This window comes from Suricata suricatta, chromosome 8 (assembly GCF_006229205.1).
Source record: "Suricata suricatta isolate VVHF042 chromosome 8, meerkat_22Aug2017_6uvM2_HiC, whole genome shotgun sequence".
NCBI lineage: Eukaryota > Metazoa > Chordata > Mammalia > Carnivora > Herpestidae > Suricata > Suricata suricatta.
The window spans coordinates 36,537,578-36,556,525 of NC_043707.1; the positions used below are offsets into that span (position 1 = coordinate 36,537,578).

The 18,948-nt window shown below is 58.8% G+C and overlaps 1 protein-coding gene across 1 annotated transcript in view; it reads right to left on the reverse strand.

The window, feature by feature from the left end:
• Positions 1-4,510: 4,510 nt before the first annotated feature.
• Positions 4,511-18,948, reverse strand: part of LOC115297569 (kinesin-like protein KIF19) — a 31,998-nt gene continuing 17,560 nt past the window's right edge. Inside the window, exons 11-20 of the mRNA XM_029945758.1 lie at positions 18,139-18,313; positions 16,884-17,064; positions 14,776-15,001; positions 14,466-14,572; positions 12,855-12,982; positions 10,146-10,254; positions 9,242-9,610; positions 7,209-7,362; positions 4,737-4,844; positions 4,511-4,626 (exon numbers count right to left, since the gene is read on the reverse strand). Coding sequence (XP_029801618.1) covers positions 4,511-4,626; positions 4,737-4,844; positions 7,209-7,362; positions 9,242-9,610; positions 10,146-10,254; positions 12,855-12,982; positions 14,466-14,572; positions 14,776-15,001; positions 16,884-17,064; positions 18,139-18,313 — 1,673 coding nt within the window. The remainder of the gene's footprint in view (positions 4,627-4,736; positions 4,845-7,208; positions 7,363-9,241; positions 9,611-10,145; positions 10,255-12,854; positions 12,983-14,465; positions 14,573-14,775; positions 15,002-16,883; positions 17,065-18,138; positions 18,314-18,948) is intronic.

The window sequence follows — 18,948 nt, forward strand, 5'->3', positions numbered from 1 at the left end:
GCCCTGGGGCTCCTCCTCTGCAGGGGGCGGGGGGGATGGCCCAGGATGCTTGGCTGGCTTGCGAACACAGCCTAACACAGGGCCAGCGTCCCCAGGTCCCTCTCCACATGCAGGGCCAGCGTCCCCAGGTCCCTCTCCACATGCAGGGCCAGCGTCCCCAGGACCCCCTCCACATGCAGGACCAGCGTCCCCAGGACCCCCTCCACATGCAGGGCCTGTGTCCCCAGGACCCTCTCCACATGCAGGGCCAGTGTCCCCAGGACCCTCTCCAAATGCAGGACCAGTGTCCCCAGGACCCCCTCCACATGCACAGCCCTGTGTCCCCAGGACCCCCTCCACATGCAGAGTCCTCTCCATGGGCAGAGCCAGTGTCCCCAGGAACCCTCCACATGCAGGGCCTGTGCCCCCGGGACCCCCTAAACGGGCCTGGGGGGTGGACTCCAGGGTCCCAGCAGATGCCTTTTCCTGCTGCCTACAGCTGCGCCACTGTTGGGCACTCCCGTGGTGGCCTGGCCTCCCCACCCCCTGGCGTCACCTCCCAAAGCAGCCTGTGTGCTAGTCTGGTGACAGCCTCTGCAATGGTGGGGACCTAAGCTGAGACACTTCGTAATTAGGGTTATTTGGTGGGAAAATTGGGACAAGTCATTAAAGAAGACCTCCCTCCAAGACGGCATGGGGTGAGGGAGGACATTTCCATTGCTTGTTTTATATAATTTTCTCTTAAGTGGTGAGATCGCAGTGTGAGCTTCAGGTCGAAGGTGCAAATTCTACAGTCACGTGACCCCCAACATGCCCCAACAGAACCCCTGCAAACACTCAGAGGCATGGGTAATTTTCCTGTCATTAGAGGTTCAACCTGGGTCAGAGTCAAGGTGCTCGCCCAGGTTCCAAGCACCTGGGTGGCCCCTGAGCTCGGGGGCCTCCTCTGCTGTCACGGTGGCTGGTGCAGAGGGGTGTGAGCCCCTCCACCCTGGGCCTCCTGGGCCTGAGCTGGCCTCCCTGGCCCTTGGGTACGCCCCCCAGGATGGCTGATGCTACGTGTCCACTTGGCTGGGCCACGGCACCCCGATACATGGTCACACGGTGTTCTGGAAAAGGTGATTCTGTCTGGGGTAAGATTAACATTTAAATCAGTAGACACTGCATAAAGGCTATGACCCTTCGTGGCATGGGACTCATCCAGTCCTCTGACGGCCCCAGTAAAACAGAAGGCTGGCTGACCTTCCCTGAGCAAGAGGGACTTCTGAAGCTGACACCCTCTCCCCACATCTCCCCCTGCTGGCCCAGCTCGCAGATGTGGGCTTGCCAGCCTTTGTGATCGCATGAGCCAGTTCCATAAACTAAGTACTCTCACACACACACACACACACACACACACACACACACACACACACACACACCAGGAGTTCTATTTTGCTGGAGAACCCTAATATACCCCCCATGAGGCTGGGACCGCCCCCCCCCAGGTGCATGGGTCAGTCCACCGCCTCTACCCAGCTCAAGATGGGGTATGATAAAAGGATTGGAGTTTCCTCCGTACTCTCACACCAGCCAAGGGATCAACTTGTGGGCCCTACCTGACTCCCACAGCTCACCCCACCATACTGCCATTTCTAATTTCCTGCTGCGCCTCCACAAAAGTACCAAGGACTTCTCCAACCACTACTTGCTAACTGCCTGGGCTTCCCCCCATCTGTCCATTAAGATGAGGTGCCCAAGCCACAGAGGCTGCAGACAGACATTCATTTCTCTCTCAGGTTAGAATCTGGGGGCAAGATGTAACAAGACTGAGAGGCATCTCTGCACCTTGTAGACCAAGGATCCTTCCAGCTTCCCACTCCATCCTCCTGAGGGCATGGGCCTTCGTCCTCATGGCCTCAAAATAGTGGCTGGGATTCTAGCCATCACATTCAGATTCCAGGTAGGATTCCAGGAAGTGAGAAAAAGAGATATGAGAAACATGCTAACTATGCTTTGTGCAGATTCCTGGAAGCAGCTGCTTCTGGCTTGTATGCCATTGGTCAGAGCTTAATTACGCGGCCACAGGCAGCTGCAAAGGAGGCTGAGAAATACAGTCCTTATTTTGGGAGCTTTGGGACTAGCTAAAAACTGGGGGTTCTATTATCATGGTAGAAAGCAGGCAGATATAGAGGACAACTAGTAATTCCTGCCCTATCCAGGCTCTGGACTCAAGGCCAGAGAGCAGAAGCTTCCTGCCTCCCAGGCCCGGCATCTCCCCCATGGGGGGCATGGGCCTCAGACGGCGCCCCTGGCAGGTCTGCACAAAGCAGGCAGCACAGCTCCCAAAGGTACATGGGACCAACCTCCCCACCTCCCCATGCTCCTCAGGAGGCCCAGAAAGGACAGCACGGCCCCCTCGACAGCAGGTCTTACACCGAGGGGGCCCGGCCGTGGCGTCTGGCTGTGTAGCCCACACATTTATGAAGTGTTGGCACATGCCAGGCACATGCGAGTCCACAGCGACCCGCTTCCCACTCAGGCCCTGAGCCCCCAGCAGCACCTGCACCGCCCGCTCCTGACGTGCTACAAGTTGACTCCCTGGACCCACAGGGGAGGGGGCTCTGTCCCCACGCCCCCCAGGGGTGCTCCTGAAAGCCCGAGATCGGGCACTGGCTTGAAAACCACAGCAAGCTCCAAAAGCACAGCCAGGGAAGGTGGCGACACAGCTCACGGGTGGCACTCAGTCTCCCCGTGACCTTTTCTTTCTGTCTCGATGAAAAGTTAGGACCTTGATTTCTGTGTCCCATGTGCCGAGATGCTGCCTCATTCCCAACCACCAGCCACAATGTCCTCTGCATAATGGGGTGTGACAGGGACGTCAGAGCCCAGTGAGGGGACAGGTGCATCACTGGAATGCAGGACGTTCTTGTGCTTCCCCAAGGCTGGGCTACTCCTAAGGTCGTGTATACATGGGGCCAGGATAGTACCACTCTGCCTGCTGGCCAGGGCTGGCAGGGCATGAGGGGTAGTTCTGTGCCAAGCCACAGGACCTAGGTGATGGGCCAAACACCGGCATACTCGGTGCTGTTAAAGGTGTTTTTCAGGTGAGATTAGCATTTAAATCAGTAAGGACACCTGGAGCTCAGCAGAGGCCCGCCCCGCCCCCCCCCCCCCCCGTAGTGTGGGTTGGCCTTACCCAATCAGGTGACAAGTGGAAGCGTTCTCTCAGAACAGAAACTGTGGGGTAGAGCGATCCTGGGAAAAGGGAAAAGCACCCCACAACTGGGAATGACCCGGAAGACGCCTGAGGCTCCCATGTGGCGTCCTTGAGAAGGGCTCTCAAGTCCCATGACGGCCCTTCCTCTGAAGGCGGTTGGTGAGGCAGCTGCCGGTGCAGAGGGCTGCGGAAGCTGGGGCTGGCTGGCCGCTTCCAGAGCCCTGTTTCTCGAATCCAACTCCGGGGCAGGGAGAGCCCCGTGCCCAGGGCCAGCCTCTCGGGTCCCTGTGTGCTGGCCTGCCTGCTGCCATCCTCACTGTGGCCTTCTTGGCTGCTTGGCACTGCCCCGGTGCTTGTGGGGGGTGCTGGGGGCCCATGGGCTGTGGCGTCGGCCTCCACCCTCTGTCAAACCTGGAGGGATGTAGAGACTTTGGTCCGTGGTCAAGCCAACTCCAGCGAGGCCAGAGTCCTGATGGCGGGGTCACTGCCTGGTACGGACACTCTGGCTGGAGCTGCCCACTGGCCACACTGGGTCCGGGACCCACAGGGGCACCCCCACCTTCAGCTCCGCCCATGCGCCCCCCGCTCCTGGGCCCTGTGGGACTATGCCTCCCTGACCTGGGGCTCTACTTCCCCACACTCTCTGGTAACACAGGCCTGTCCCCAGGACCCCCTCAGCCCTGGCTCGTTGCAGGGGACATAGGCAGTTAGGAGGGAGGCCCTTGGGGAACCCCCCCCATCCCTCCCATTTAAACTGGCCTGTTCCTCAGTCTGCTCTGTTCTGGGAGTTTCTGGCCCCAAGGGCATGGCCAGCAAACACCTCTGAGACCCTTTCCCCAAGAACCCTTAAAAAGAAGGACATAATAATGGGATGTTCTTAACTGTCTGAAACAGTAGCAGATGGAAGTAGGTTCAAGGTACGGGGGTGGGGGCTGAGGTCAGGCCCGAAAATGTCCCTCCTCAGGGGCTGTCCTTCCTGCCCCCGTGGCTGTGCGCTGGTTCGGAGGTGAGGAGATGGTGCCGGCCCTGCCAGGGGGAGTCTCCTGTCCCTGGACAGGGTTCGGGCATCACAGGCCATTCATGGCTGGGCTGGGAATTTACATGAACATGGAGGCCAGCACGGCTCAAACCGTCTCCTGGATTCAGCATCTGTGGCGTCAAGACCCAGGAATAGAAGAAGGTGTAGTGGGGGTGGGACGGGCACACTGGCAAAACTGTGTTTCTCATTTCACGGTGAATGTCCAGGCGTGGTAACACTGGTAAAACTGGCACTCATGGCCCTGGGAGCTGGCGTACAGAATTAGCACAGCCTTCCTGTGGCTTAAGGATCAGCTACAGGTAACAAGCACTGGTGGTTTTAGATGAAAGCACCAGGGTGGTGTGGCTTTGCTCACAATCTAGGTCTGTGCTGGCCATCCCACTAAGCAGCCACCAGGCAAGCATGGCTTCTGGGGGCATGGCAAGGGCGCATGGGGAGCGGGCATGGAGTGTGCGTGTGTGTGGACAGGGGCACATGGGGAGTGGGTGATCCGCGAGCGAGGGCAAGGCAGACACTGACCTTGGATGTCCTGGGGTGCCAGTGGGGTCCTGCGGGGGCCCGGGCTGCTCTGCCAGGGGGCGCTGGGGAGGGTGAGACTGACCTCGGGCACCTGTAGCGTCTTCTCGTCTAAATGGTGGGTGAAAAAGGACAGGACGTGACTTTAGGGACGACCCTGTGAATCCCGGTCCGTGAAAATAAATGACGAGTGACGGACACAGCGATTGAATACTGAGGGTACCTCATTTGTTTCTTCTAAACACCTGAGCGCTGCCCTTTCCAGAACATTCTTCCCTCAGGCTTTGGTTCCTTTCCTTCTCCAGCAACTGTGCTCTCCTCCCCGTTCCCCCACCCCCCGTTTGCCCTGAGCCGCCCGTGACTGGCAACGAGGAGGACTTCCAAGTTTATGGAGCAGAGCCTCCTGAGACAGGAGGGGAGGCAGGGAGGCAGTGGTGTCTCTCCCCTCCCCCCGCGATGCGGTAGGGGGCCCATGTGCAGAACCCCCTCTATGGCCTCAGCTCAGAGCACTGCCCGGCGCTCTGCCCTGGTCACCAGCGTCATCACTTCCAGGGACTCGAGGGCCCACCAAACAGGGCTCAGCACCTCCCCGTGACCCGGAGACCCAGGGGGCCACCAAACAGGGCGCAGCACCTCCCTGCGACCTGGAGGCTTGGGTGGTGCCCCTTTCTCGACAACCTAGAGGGCGAGGTACAATGCATTCACTTCTACTTGAAAAAGCCTGGTCTCTTTTGTACACAGCCTGGGCATTAGATGGCCTAGGGAACCGCACTGAACTTTTCTAGCTGTGATGTGCAGTAAACACTCCGTTATCACAGAGACAAAGCTCTTGAAAGATTCCTGGCTGAAATGACATGATTTGAAACCCTCTCGAACCCTCTCCAGGAGAGCAAATAACAAACGGAAGGATGGAAATGTGCAGAGAGAGCACAGAGAGCGTGGGTAGAGGCCGGGCACTGCCGGGGCTGCAGATCAGGGATGGTAACGAGCTCCTGCCACCACATCTGCGCATTTTGGCAAGTCCACGGCACCGCGGCGGGGAAGGCAAACCCCTTTTCAAATCCTCTGTAAAGACACATTCCGAGGTGCGTTCTCTGGGACTGTGTTCTTGTTTTATGCACAAATGGACAGAAAATAAATAAAATCTTTGGGAGGTGGCAAATCTCATATGGATAAAGAACACTTCAAGTGTCTTTTTAAAGTGTTTTTAAGTTTTTTAAGTATTATCGCAGGCCTACGCGGTGGCTGGCAGTTAAGGGAGCCAAACTGAGAACTCACAGGGGAATCTGAAGTTTGTCCTCAAGATCAGAGATTTCTGAGAAGTTTGGGAGCGTGGATACGATTGAGCTGGGCCACGGTGCACACCCACCAGCGAGGCGGAGTAGGACTGTGCACACTGCCTCCACAGTCCTCAAAGCATACAGCAAGGGCCCGCGAACGCACTCAGGCTTTGACCCACAAGGAATACTCTTCTAGAAGGTGTAAGGGTGTGTGTAGGAGCTGGGGTGCAGCCTGCCACTCCCAGCCGAGTGACCTCAGATGAGTCCCTTCACCCGTGCCTCAGTTTCCTCATCTGTACAGTGGGCATAGTGGTTGTTCCTTACTTAGACAGCGGTTGTGAGGTCACGTGGGCCGACACTCGGCGAAGCCCCTCGTGCATGCAGGTGACCCGTAGCCGTGAGCTCCGGTCACATGGTCAGTGGCCCAGGCCGTCTGTGCTCAGGGCCCTTGCTCATCTGGTTTTTTCCCAGTCTGTACTGAACTGGTACGTTAGCAAATACAATGAAAATGAATCACTGGGAAGACTGGTGGACGCTTTTAAGAAGACAGAATGCAAGCTCTTTATCACCAGTGGCGGTCCCGCCAAGTTGCCACACACCTTTCTGACAGCTTTATGTCCACATCTGTGTTCGTGTTGCTGCAGGGCAGGGTCAGAGCCAGCTGCGGGCACTGCTCGAGGAGCACGGACACCCCCTCTGTGCCCACAGCTGAGACACACTGGCAGCACAGCCCCAGGGCAGGGGCGGTGCCCGTGCCACCGAGTGACCGCCTCCGGACGGGGCAGTGGACAAGCGCTGCTCTCTCACTAACAGTCCTACCTGAGTCCCAGACCTCTGACCAGGAGCACATCTCACTCGTCCTGTGACGCCAGCCACGGGAGCCAGGACTCACACCCACATGGGGACAGAATGACAGTGGCAGCTGTCCATATTCTTAATCATCATTTTAAACCCTGGTGGGGCGTCAGGCAGGCAGAGCAAAACGGACCGCCTCTGCAAATGTTTCCTTCCACGAGGCCAGTGGCCCTGGCCCACCACTCACCACCCTGAACACCTGAAACTTGCACCCAGGGGCGGACAACTGACGACAGCCCAAACTGTCACATTTTCCGAAGACTCACCCTTCACAGGAGGGGCAGGGTCGTGAGATGCAGACAGAACCCCAGGGTGCTATTTTCCGTTTTGGGTTCTGTACCTGCATGGAGGCTGGGGCTGGCCTTTTTCTTGGAGGCCGTGCAGATGGCAGGGAGGAAGCTCTTTCCGGATGGCTTTGTGAGTGGGAGGGACACAGGGGGTGGCTGGCTCTCTGCCACATGCTCCACGGAGAGAGGCTGAAGGTTCTCCGTCACCTGCAGGGACAGCGGCACAGCAGGGCAGCATGTGGGGGGGTGGGGAGGGAGCAACATGTCAAGGACATTTTGAGCTGAAGCTGTGAACAGATTAACCCCCTGCTGGGTGGCAGACTTGCTGTCAGCGCACATCCACCTCGGCAAACACAAAAAGAATCACTGCTAACATTCTTTTCCGGCCCCAAGAGGAATGAATGAATGAATGATGCGCTCCCAGATGCTGTCTGCCTCTCCCACCAGTTTCTCATCTCAGCGCTCTCCCACAATTGAAGGGATTTAAATGGTCAGCATTTAAACAGAGACACTGAGTGGGGCACCTGGGTGGCTCCGTGTCGGTTAAGCATCCGAATTCAGCTCAGCTCATGATCTCACAGTTTGTGAGTTCAAGCCCCATGTCAGCCTCTATGCTGACAGCTCAGAGCCTGGAGCCTGCTTCAGATTCTGTGTTTCCTTCTCTGTCTGCCCCTCCCCTGCTCATGCTCTCTTTCTCTCTCAGAAATAAATTAAAAAAAAAACATGAAAACATAAATAGACTAAGTAAGCAGATTGTCCTCTGCAGTGTGGGTGGGTCTCGTCCAATCAGTTGAAGGCCTGGATAGAATAGAAAGGCGTCTCTCCTGTGAGTAAGAGACTCCTTGTGCCTGACACCCTTGACCTGGGACTTTGGGTTTTTCCTGGCTTTAGACTTGCTCGAGTCTCCAAACCGCCAACCATGGTTCTGGGACTTGTTAGCCTCTATAAATCACATAAACCAATCGTAACAAACCCTTGTGTGTGTGAGTGTGTGAGTACCTGTGTTGCCTGCGCACACATTCTATCGGTTCTGTTTGGAGAACCCTGACTGACACCCTCACCTCTAACGCTGTGCTGTCCTGCCTTGAATCCTACTGAGTAGTGGCCACAGTGGTTTCCATGGACTCAGCAAATGCCCATTGTGGGGCCGGCAGAGGTGGAATGAGATCTGCCAGGCCCCTGGCCACAGGCCAGCTTGCCCAGATAGAAGCCTGCTCGCCTCCTCCAGTTTATGTAACCAACTGTGTGACGAGAAAGGAACTCGGTGAAAGGAAAACCATATCCATATGGACCAGAACCTGTGCCACACCCACCATCCCCCCCCTCCCCGCACACTTACTTCACAGCCCTGTGACCAGCGTGGTCAGTGAGTGATCCGTGTGATCAGTGAGTGATCAGTGTGATCAGTGAGTGATTGTGATCAGTGAGGGTTTGATGTGGTCAGTGAATGATCAGTGAGTTATCAATGTGGTGAATGATCAATGTTGCCAGTGAATGATCAGTGTAGTGAGCGGTTAGTGTGGTCCTCTGCTGAGTGCTGGATTTTGCTTACACAGTGTTGAGACTTCTGCACAGGTCAGCACTGCCCAGTGTCCCGAGACAGTAACTGGAGCACTATTCACCCAGGGATGCCAATGTACCACGGGCAGTGGTTGGAAATGAAAGACAACCACGTGGCCACGGACCAGGGAGCAGACAACCTAAGTGGCCATGAAATGGGGCTGCGTACGGAGCACGTTCCGGCAGGTGTTGGAGGAGGCCGGGCTCCCGCAGGAGAGGGACACCTCATGATGGACAGTGCTTGGCAGCTAAGTTACTGGTGAGCTGCGTGTGTTAGAGCCAGCAAGGCACTCCCTTGTGTGAAGACACAACTGCCATGGAGGCACTTGAGACGTGGAAGGACTTTAAGAAGGACACGGGGTCAGAAGGCAGTACCCGCAGACGACATGTAGGTGGTCCCTTTGGGGGATGTCCTCCCTGTGCCTCCTTCACACCTGGGCCCTCCCGCATCCACCACGAGCCTCTCGTCCCGCTGCCCCAGCCGGACCCTGCGAGTGGGCTGGGAGGCCGGCCAGCGTCTACCCACCGACCGCACACTCCCGATGAGCGAGGGCGACCAGGTCCTCCTGGCCTTCCTCTCTGCAGAGTGGTCCCGGCCCATGCCGGAGTGGAGCCACCACCTGTCCGCGGGGCTTGGGGCCCGGGAGTCCAGGGCCACGTCCTCGGGGAGGTGGAGGGAGGAGCGGCTGCTGCGACTCTCGGGGTCCTGCACCTTTGAGCGCCGGGTGGCCGCGATGAGAGCGATGCCCCTGGTGCTCACGGCCATCTCCTCGAGGGCCCGAGCACTCAGGGCCAGGCCGCCCACCTCTGCCGCTGTCCGCGAGGCACCCAGGTCCAGGCCAGCGGGGGCGCCCGGCTTGGAGACTGAATTCTTCACACTCCAGGGGCTCAAGTGCTGCAGGAGACCAGCGTCAGCACATGGTCAGACGTCACTGGGCCACCCCAGGTTGGGTCCCCAGAGCAGACTCGGAGTCAGTGACTCGAGGCAAGCCGTTTCTTTATGGGGAAAAGGTTTCTGGCCGTGAGAGGACGGCCCAGGAAGGCGGTGAAGCGAGACTCTGGGCCCAGACACCCTGGAGGAGTGGGTCACCAGCCACGGGCCAATGGGCCCCAGTTACTTAGGAACTGTCCCCGGTCACAGATGGGGCTTCTCCTGTGGACCTGAACTTCCCAGCACACCTGCCAAGGCAGAGGACTCCCCGGGGGCAGTGACCCAGAGTACAAACACTCACCCCGTCACTAGTAATCGTGATACTGCCAGTTTCTTAATGACAGTTCGTAGAAAAGGCCCCAAGTTACCAACGTGGGAATATTCACATCCTTCCCCTTCCCCAACCCCCCCATCTGCCAAAGAGATGCCTGACAGCCATGCCCCCACCCCCACGGCTCCACGGGGGCAGGGAGGCCCCAGACAAGGGCTGTGCACCTACCTCGTGAGCTGGGGGGGTCAGCAGGGTGCAGAGGGGTGGTGGGGGGAGAAGCAAGTCCTGCTTTGCCAGCGTTTTCGATGGTGTGGCTTGTGATGAGTTGTGGCCACCGCTGTGGGGGACACACAGAGGCAGCAGCTGAGCCAGCTGCCAGGGCCCCTCAGCCCTTCCCCCAGCTGAGGAAAGCTGAAGCTGCACCCACTTCAGGCCAGGCCAGGTGGTGTCTGCACCCTGTGCAGGTCAGGCCATGCTGGGAGCTTGAGCTCTGGGTCCTTATCAAACCTGAGGGGGCCCCCCAGGACCCCCCAAAGTTGTGGTCAGCTGGACAGAAGCACAGGTAGCCTGGAGATTCAACCTGCAGGTGGCTTCTGACATGGTGACAATCTTGTGGGGGACGGAGGCCCTAACTGGGGGGGGGGGGGTCTGACGCTGACACAGCATGATTGTGCCAGAAATGAACTGTGGCACACCCAGCTGGTGTTAGATCAACTGTGGTAGAAATGGAGCAGGAAGAAACATCTAAGCCGAGGCCCAAAGAATGGCAATGAAGGAGCTGTGCCGAGTGCTGGCAGAAGACCTTGCCAGGCAGGGAATGGCGTGGGCAAAGGCTCTAGGGCAGGGACAGCTTGGCACATCTGAGGCCCAGCAAGGAGAGGAGGATGGAACAGAGACACGGGAGTTTGCCCAGGACCTTGTGTGGAAGACTTTGGCTGTTGGAAGGGGAAGGGACCTCTGACAGCCTTCCAGCAGATCTTTCCTTGGTCCTACCCGGTCTACTGCGAAAGAACAGGGTTTGCTAGCCTTTCATCAAGTCAAGTCACGTGTGTAAGAACAGAGCGTCGCACATCGAACCCAGCCTTCCTGACGAGTGCCCTTGGCTCTGACCTCTGCCGTCTCACTGGTGAAATCAGAGGGCGGTAACCTAAGCTGTGTTTAAGCACTCCACAAACTGGCAAGGCCTCTGGGGTGCTGTCTGTAGGGTGCGGGGCTGCCTACCATCACAGCCGGAACTCCAAACCAGAGGCAAATACTTGGTCTGCGCCCCCAGTTCCTCATGGTGAACCTTGGGCAAGGCACTGGGCCCTGCAGCACAAGACCGGAGCAGCGGGGACACTGCCTACGAGGCTATGTCTGGCTTCCTATGCCAGCTCTAGCCTTGGCATGCTGCCGTGAGAATCCTCCTGGGCCAGAGCGCAGTGTGCACCCTCTCCCTACCTGCCCCCCACAGGGTAGGGGCCACATCCACCTCATTCTCTCCTTCGTGCCGCACAAGTGCTGTCAGTACGGAGTGAGGTCTGGACAAAACCTGGCTCACCTCCCCGATGGCCACCCCTCCTGCCTGTGTAACAAGCCCCCACGTGACTCCGCTGACGATGTGTCCAGCCCGGAGACATGGGTCCCCCTTTTCCTTCTCTGTAGGGAACTGGCCCAGGAGAGAGCAGGTGATCAACTGACTTTAGTGACATCTAGTGGGGTAGCTTCTGGAAGGGACTTTTTTCTCCCAGATGAAAAAGAAAGGCCAGCACTCTCTCCCTTCCCTGGGTAGGTGTGGTTATATGAAAGTGTGATCTATGGAGCTGTGGCAGCCTCTTTGACCCTAAGGGGAGACATCATTTACATGGCAGGGACATGGGCCTCATCGAGTCCTTTAAGTATAGGCCCCATGTCCACCTATCTTCCAAACTCTCGCCAGACAACACACACTGCACACACATGCACCCACATAAAACTCACACAGGCACACATGTACACGCACACACACAAGCACACATACACACAAGCACATCTGTGTGTGTGCATACAAATGCACCCGTGTGCACGTGCACACACATAGGTAGGCTCGCATGCACCCAGGCTGGAGCCCTGCTGACTCCTTACCCCAGAGGGCACGGGATAAGCCTGTGTTGCAGCCAAATGCAGCATCTGGGCCTTCGCTGCTCCTGATTTAGACAAACCAGCTGCCAAAGTATTTGGGACAAAACTGGAGAAATGTAACTCTAGGTAGGAAGTAGCAGTCATTCTTCTGGGGAGGGTGGTTATGGAGGGAGGTGTCCCAGATTTCAAACTGCATGTGACATATTTGGGGGGGAACTGTCACAATGTCTGTGACACAGTGAATGTGTCCTCCCCAAGTCCCCAGGTGGAAGCCCTCATCCCTGGTGTGACTGGGTCTGGACCGAAGGCTTCAGGTGCTGATACCGGGGATCACCTTGCGGGGCCTGGACAGCAGGGGACTGTGTCCTTATGGGAGCGGGGGAGGGGTTCCACCTCATGAGCACGCAGCCAGGGCTCGGCCATCTGCAGGCCAGGAGGATGGTCCTCACCAGAACTCAACCCCCCGGCACCCAGACTCCTGACGCCCCACCTCCAGAACCCCCGGTCTGTGATGTGTGCCGCAGCCCCAGCTGGCTAGACCTGTGACTCACACTGGCAAGACGCTACACATGAACATGTGGGAAGTCTGGGAGTGCTCAGGCTACGAATCTGTCTTGGGTGCTGGAAGATACCGAAGCTACAGGTGAACAGAGACGTGGAGGTGCAGAGGCGCACGCTGAACAAAAACTGTGCGTAAAGTGGAAACTCCCCACCCGAGGTGTACCTCCTGGGATGCACCGATTCGTCCTAACCCTACAAGGAAGGACTATTGATGCTGGGGCCAGGACCCTGGGCCAAGGCGTGGCGAGACAGACTCGGGAGAGGGGGAGCCGGTACCTGTCTGCCTCCAGCAGCATCGTTGGCAGCTCCAACTGGGCGCCCCAAGGGGGGTCTTGCCTGTCGTCCGGCCAGTCCCGGCTAGCCTCCTCCGGCAGTGCAGGGGACTTACTCAGAACTGAGCCGTCCTGGGAACAGACAGGAAGCTGGGGAGGCAGCACGGACTTTGGACATAGGTGGGCCGTGTCGTCAAGCAGAGATCCCCGAGGGGCCCCGGAGCGATCCCTTTCCCACTGGCCACATCGCTGGATGGAAACCAGCCAGCAGCGAGCTTCGAGAGTTGGTCCACTAGCTCCCTTCAGGCCGGGCCTCCCCAGCATGGACACAGAAAGTAGGCTCTGGGCAAGGGCGAGCACCAGGGAATGCCAGGGCACAGCCTTGATCCCGTAGTAAGAGCGGTACACAAGGCAGAAGCCAGTCAGAGCACCCTCAAAAGCTGGCAGTCCCTCAAGGACACACAGAGTCCCCCCCCCGTGGCCAGAAACCCCCCTTATCCACCAAGGACTGAGAGCAGATTCCCCTACATCCACGTTCACAGTGGCCTTGGTCACAAGAGCCAGCAGGTGTAAGCACCCAAGTCCATCAGCATAGGATGGATAAACAGTGTGCTCCAGCCCCTTGGCCTCAAAAAGGAAGGACATGCTGACTCTCATGGACGAGGGCCTCGTGCTCAGTAAAAATACACAGGACACCGGAGGACAAGTCCTACATGGTCCCTGGAGTGGTCGAATCCACAGAGACGGAGAACAGACAGTGGGCTGGGGCCTGAGGGTTCAGCAAGGACAGAGTTCCAGTTTGGTGTAACACCTTTTCTGAGTTCTGGGAACCCTTCTCAAGAAGGGAACCTGAGGGTGGTCCTGATGTTGACGCACACCACGGAACAGGCGGGAAAGTGGGGAAGAGCGGTGAACCACATGGCTGTGTGGAGACCGAGCCAGCAGAGCTGGGGGCAAGGGGAGCCCTTGGCACAGACAATGTGGGTACTTGGGACCTCGATTCAGGAGTGGGAAGCGGGTTTACGTGCAGTCGGACCCCTGGAGCCCTCCCCACCCCACACGCGTGGGCTCCTGCCCCCCGCCCACTCTGCCCCAAGCCCGGGGAGCTCTCCGTTTCTCTCCTGAGAAGGCAAAGCTGAGGGGCCCTCCCTTCAGGGTCGGGGGGAGAGCTGGGGGAAACAGGGTTCATGTGACAAAGGGATGCAGAGCCTCTTCCCTGGCCCCCTTCCCCAGGGAGTCCCCACATGGGCCCCACATGCTGTCCACCATGCAGGAGACTGCTGGCTCAGCCTGGAGGGGACGCCTAAAACCACATCCCTCTCTGGGTCCCTGTGGCACCGAGGTCCACCCCACACTCAGGGCCCTTCCCATCAGCCCCCCATCCCCCACACGGGGTCTGCAGCAGTCCAGGGTCACAGGCCTGCTGGCGAACAACCCACCTCCCTGAAACCCACACCCTGGCCACTGGCCCGGCCTGCCTAGCGCCTCCGGCTCTCGTGCCTAGTGCTGGGGGGCTTCCCAAGTGCCTTCTTTCTGCCTCAGGGTCAGTGCCCTCGCAGGGCCAGGGCAGGCAGGAGGGGACAGCGGGCATGGCCTGGGCCCCAGGAGGACTCACCCGAAGGGAGTTGGACGTGACCGAGTTCAGCAGCCGCAGACAGTTCAGCTCCCCCAAGGGCAGATGGCACCGCTTGTCCCGGGACCTGGGTTCCACGAGGCCACCGCCTGCAGGGAGCATGGCAGTGGGCACATGTCCCTGCTTGCCATCCGCAGACAGCTGGGGCCAGCTTACTTGTGGCTGTGGTCACAGGGCCTGGAGGGCCGGTTATAGGGAGGGCCGGGCTAGGGGAGGGGCTGAAGGGAAGCTGGTTTTCCCTGAGCAGGAGCACCTCCCGCCCATGCTCTCCAGCCACCCCGGACAGCCTCACCCTTGATCCGCTGCCACTGGTCCCGGGGGAGCTGCTCACACAGCAGCCGGTGCTGGTGGTGGCGCCGGGCCACGGGGTCCTTCTGGCGCAGCAGGCTCTGTCGGCACACGCTGTCACCCTGCAGCTCCGTGTTCCCCACGTCCAGCTCGTGGGCCCATGCCGGCAGCAGCTCCTCCAGCTGCAAGGCCTGCTCCTTGGCGCTGGCCAGACGTTGCTCCAGCCCCGCCTGGCGAAGGGACCAGGGGCTCAGGGCAAATCCCCGACACTCTGCTCCCTTGTCTGCTCACTCCTATGGGCTCTGCCTTGTGGACCAAACTCAGGGAAACACAAGGCCACCGGTTGGGCCTGAGGACGTGCAGCAGTGGCCCTGTGTCCTGATGCTTTTGCACCTGGGCCCCAGCTGTCCCTGGAGGGCCTGCCCCTCCCCTGGCAGCCAGTTCCTGAGGATCCTAAGCCACTGGCCAGCCACCCACTTCTCAGATGCAGACCAACCAACCCTCTGCCCATGCTCCAGCCACCTCACACTCTGGGCCTCTGTCCCCCAGTCCTAATCCCCAGGGACCAGAGCCGGGACATCCCCAAGGCCCCCCGAGCCCACTGGAATTACCCAGACTGGTCGATCCTCAGCCTGCGCTCCCTGCCTCCGCACTCCGTCCCACAGAAACCATAGTACGGCTCTCACACAAGCCCCATCTCCCTCCGCCTCCTGGCCGGCCCTGGGGCTTCCCCAGGTGACCCCACCTGGCATTGTGCCCCCTCCTCTTAAATCTGCCCTGCCGTGCCTCACATTTTCTACAAACACACTACATTTAAAACACACCCTAGGATTCACCGCTTGCCATGTGTCCACTGTGGGGAGCCCCCACTTGCACACCCAACCCCCAGAACCACGGCCCTGGGCACAGGTAGGGTGATGGCCCCCAGCGCGGTCCACAAGGGCTCCTCTAGCCTTTCATGTTTACCTCTCCAGGACAGAGAGGAGACGACTTTGGGGGCCTTGGCTCTGCTCCCTGGCACAGTCCTCCTCTTCTGCCTGAATCTCCCCACCCCCGCTACATCAGCAGCCCTCCCCCAACCCCCAGCAGCCTGTCTGCAGGTCGGTTACTGCGCTGCCCTGCACCGCACGGTGGCGTCAGTGGGAAGAATCTGGCAGCCTGATGGCTTCAGTCACAGAGGGTCTCACCCATCTTTTACCTCCCCAGGCCTGGCCCTGTACCAGACACTTAAAATGCCAATTTGTCTTTAATTGACTGATTAACACACTAACGAACCAACTTGTAATTCTGTGCTACACTGCATCTCCCGATCCACATCTGGGCCCTGAACTCATGCTCTCTGCTGATGCACATCACTGGCTTCAGCAAATGATCTTTTCTCTTACTCCTAAATGCCGGAGGACTTTCCAAGTGAGACTGTGTGGCCCCCAGCCTGCGCAGGCGCACATGGGCCCGTGAGGAATGTGGGTTTGGCTATACCGCGCTGAAGCGACACAAGTGCCTAAGAGACGCCTGTGGACGCCTGACTGCTGGGCCCTCCAGGTCCCCAGCTGCACTGGCCCTGCCTGTTTGCTGCCGGGACCATGAAAGCACCCGCTCCTTCGTGAGCGGCTCAGGTATGCAGCCAGGTCTTCCTTCCCCGGGAGGAACGGGACTCCCTCTGGCCATGTCCTTTGTCTCTCCCCAGTTGTCAGGCCTGACTCAGGGATAACTGAGCAGGAGGCCCACAAAGAGTGTGTGACGCCTGCCCATAGGACCCCTTGGGGCTGGGGGCTCCATCCTCCCCGGCGCAGGTGGTGGCTGTGTGTGCAGACAGGCAGATGGGGCTGCCCTGCGGCCCCTCGGCCCTCCTGGGCCCGCCCATTCTGCACACTGACCCCCACAGCCCCGCGGACGGAAATCAGTCAGTCAGCTCAGTCACGCTGAGCACTGTTCCCCTCGCCCCCTGGGGACTTGGGACATGTGTCTCAGCCCCTGGAGCCTGGATTCCATCTACGGGACGGCTGTGACCAGCCCTACTGGGTGTACTGCTATCACAGGGACCGGACCACAGGCCACCACCAATGCACGCAAGCAGCGGATGCACAGGGCGTGGGCAGCCCCTGCCCCCACCTTGAGGGCCGCAGCTCTCCTCTGCTCAGCCAGAAGCAAGCTGACCTCCTCTCTGGCCAGGGCCACTTCATGCGGCTCCTCGGACTCGCTCTCGTGCCCGTCCTCGTTGGCCTCTGCCGGCTCGTTCCTCTCCGCCATCTGGGCCCCGTGCGCGAGGTGCTGGGTCTTCTCCCACTCCCAGCTATAGCCGTGACAGAGGGGGCAGGGGTCAGGGTGCCAGCCCCCGCCCTGGCCAATCTGCCCACAATGCCAAGGGATTGACAGTGGGACACAGGTGGGTCTGTGGTGTCACCTGCTCTGCGTGTGCAAACAGAGAGGCGCGAACCGTGGGCTGCCTGCAGGCAGCCCATCCAGCTGAGCCCGGCTCCCTCGGCCTTAGAGCGTGGATGGCAATGGCACAGCAAGGCTCTGAAGGTTAGCTGTGATGGCCCCCACTCAGGGCAAAGCCTCAAAGGTGCGCGACAGGGAGCAAGCTGGGTCTGAGCTGCCATGGGCACCGTGTGGAACTGCAGGAAGGGAGGAGCGGGGCTGGGAGCTGCAGAGGGACAGAGAGTGTTTCCTGTTCCCAGGATCACTCCTGAGTAGGCATCACCCCGTTTGTGTATTTCAGAAAACAGAGAGGAAGGAGCAGGGGAGGAGGAGATGATGAGGACTGGACAGGGACCCCAGGGCTGAGTTGAAGCCCCCTGCAGGTAAGGGAGCCGGGGACCCCAGTTTGCCCAGTGCAGGGCGGGCATGCTGCCATAAACACCGCCATCTCCCCTCAAACTCGTCCCGCTCTGGATGACAAGCCACATGATCACCCCCTCCACACATGGTCAGGCTCCTCATGGAAGTACGAGTAGCAAGTACACGTGGAATGGTAGAAGCGTCCTGGGCCCGTGACTGTGCAACCTTGGGCAAACCCACATCCTCTCTGACCCTCAAAGTCCTCTGGTGTAAAATAGGGTCGACCCTAACCTGCCGGGCCAGGTCTGGATTCCAGCCTGAGACAAAGAAATTGAAGGCACCTGAAAGCCTGCTTCTGCCTGACCCAGCTTAGCTCCAGAGGCAGGAAACTGGGGGGGGCGGGGTTGGGGGGCGACTGGGCCAGGAGTCCTGCCTTTACCAAAGTCCCTGCTGGGGGCCTGCAGGCAGTAGAGAGAGGCTGACAATGGCAAACAGGAGCTCCCACCAGCACCCCTCATGTCCTGGCTGGCCCCCTGCCCCACAGGGATGAATGGTGCCCAGGCCCCGGGGAAGTGGGCACACTCACTCTGCAATGGTCAGCAGGTGGCGGGACAGGTCAATGTGCAGCTGCATGTTGGTGTTCTCCAGCTCCACCAGGCTGCGCCGCATCTTCAACTGCTCCTTGAAGGCCCCTATGAGCTGTGCCCGGACCTTGTTCATCTGCCGGCGACTGCCCTCTCCATCATGGGCAGTGATCTTGACTGGGGACAGGAGGAGAGCCAGCTGCACCAGGAGCAGTGCCACCCGAGCCAAGGTTGAACTCTGTGCTTGCCCACCAACACAGGGTCTGGCCCAAGGAAGAGCTCTTTACACATGTGTGGATGAATGGATGGATGGATGGAAGGATGAGTAGGTAACAAATGGATGGATGGAGTGGATAGATGGATGAGGAGATGAAAGATGGATAGATGGGTGAATAGTGGACGGATGCATGACTAGATGATGGATGAGTAGATGATGAATGGACGGATAGATGAGTGAGTAAATGCTCGACGGATGGGTGGGTGGATGAATAGATAGATAACTGGGTTGATGAGTTAGATGGTCTCCTGGCCTGGTTTGGGGTCAGGTTACCTGGATTTGAGTCTCAGGAATCCAAGGAGGGGTGTGGCTGGGCTAGCCATCCGAGCTCAGACCTCCCTTCCTCAGGGAAACCCTCCCAGATTCTCAATCTGGGTCCACCTGCCACTTGTTCGAATAACATCATGCCTTCTCCTTCACAGTCCTCAATATCGATAATTGATAAACACTTTGTGATAAAAATTTGACATCGCCGTTTCCTGCTAGAATGTAAGGTCCACAGAACAAGCTAGTTTTGTCTTTTTGTTTCCACGTA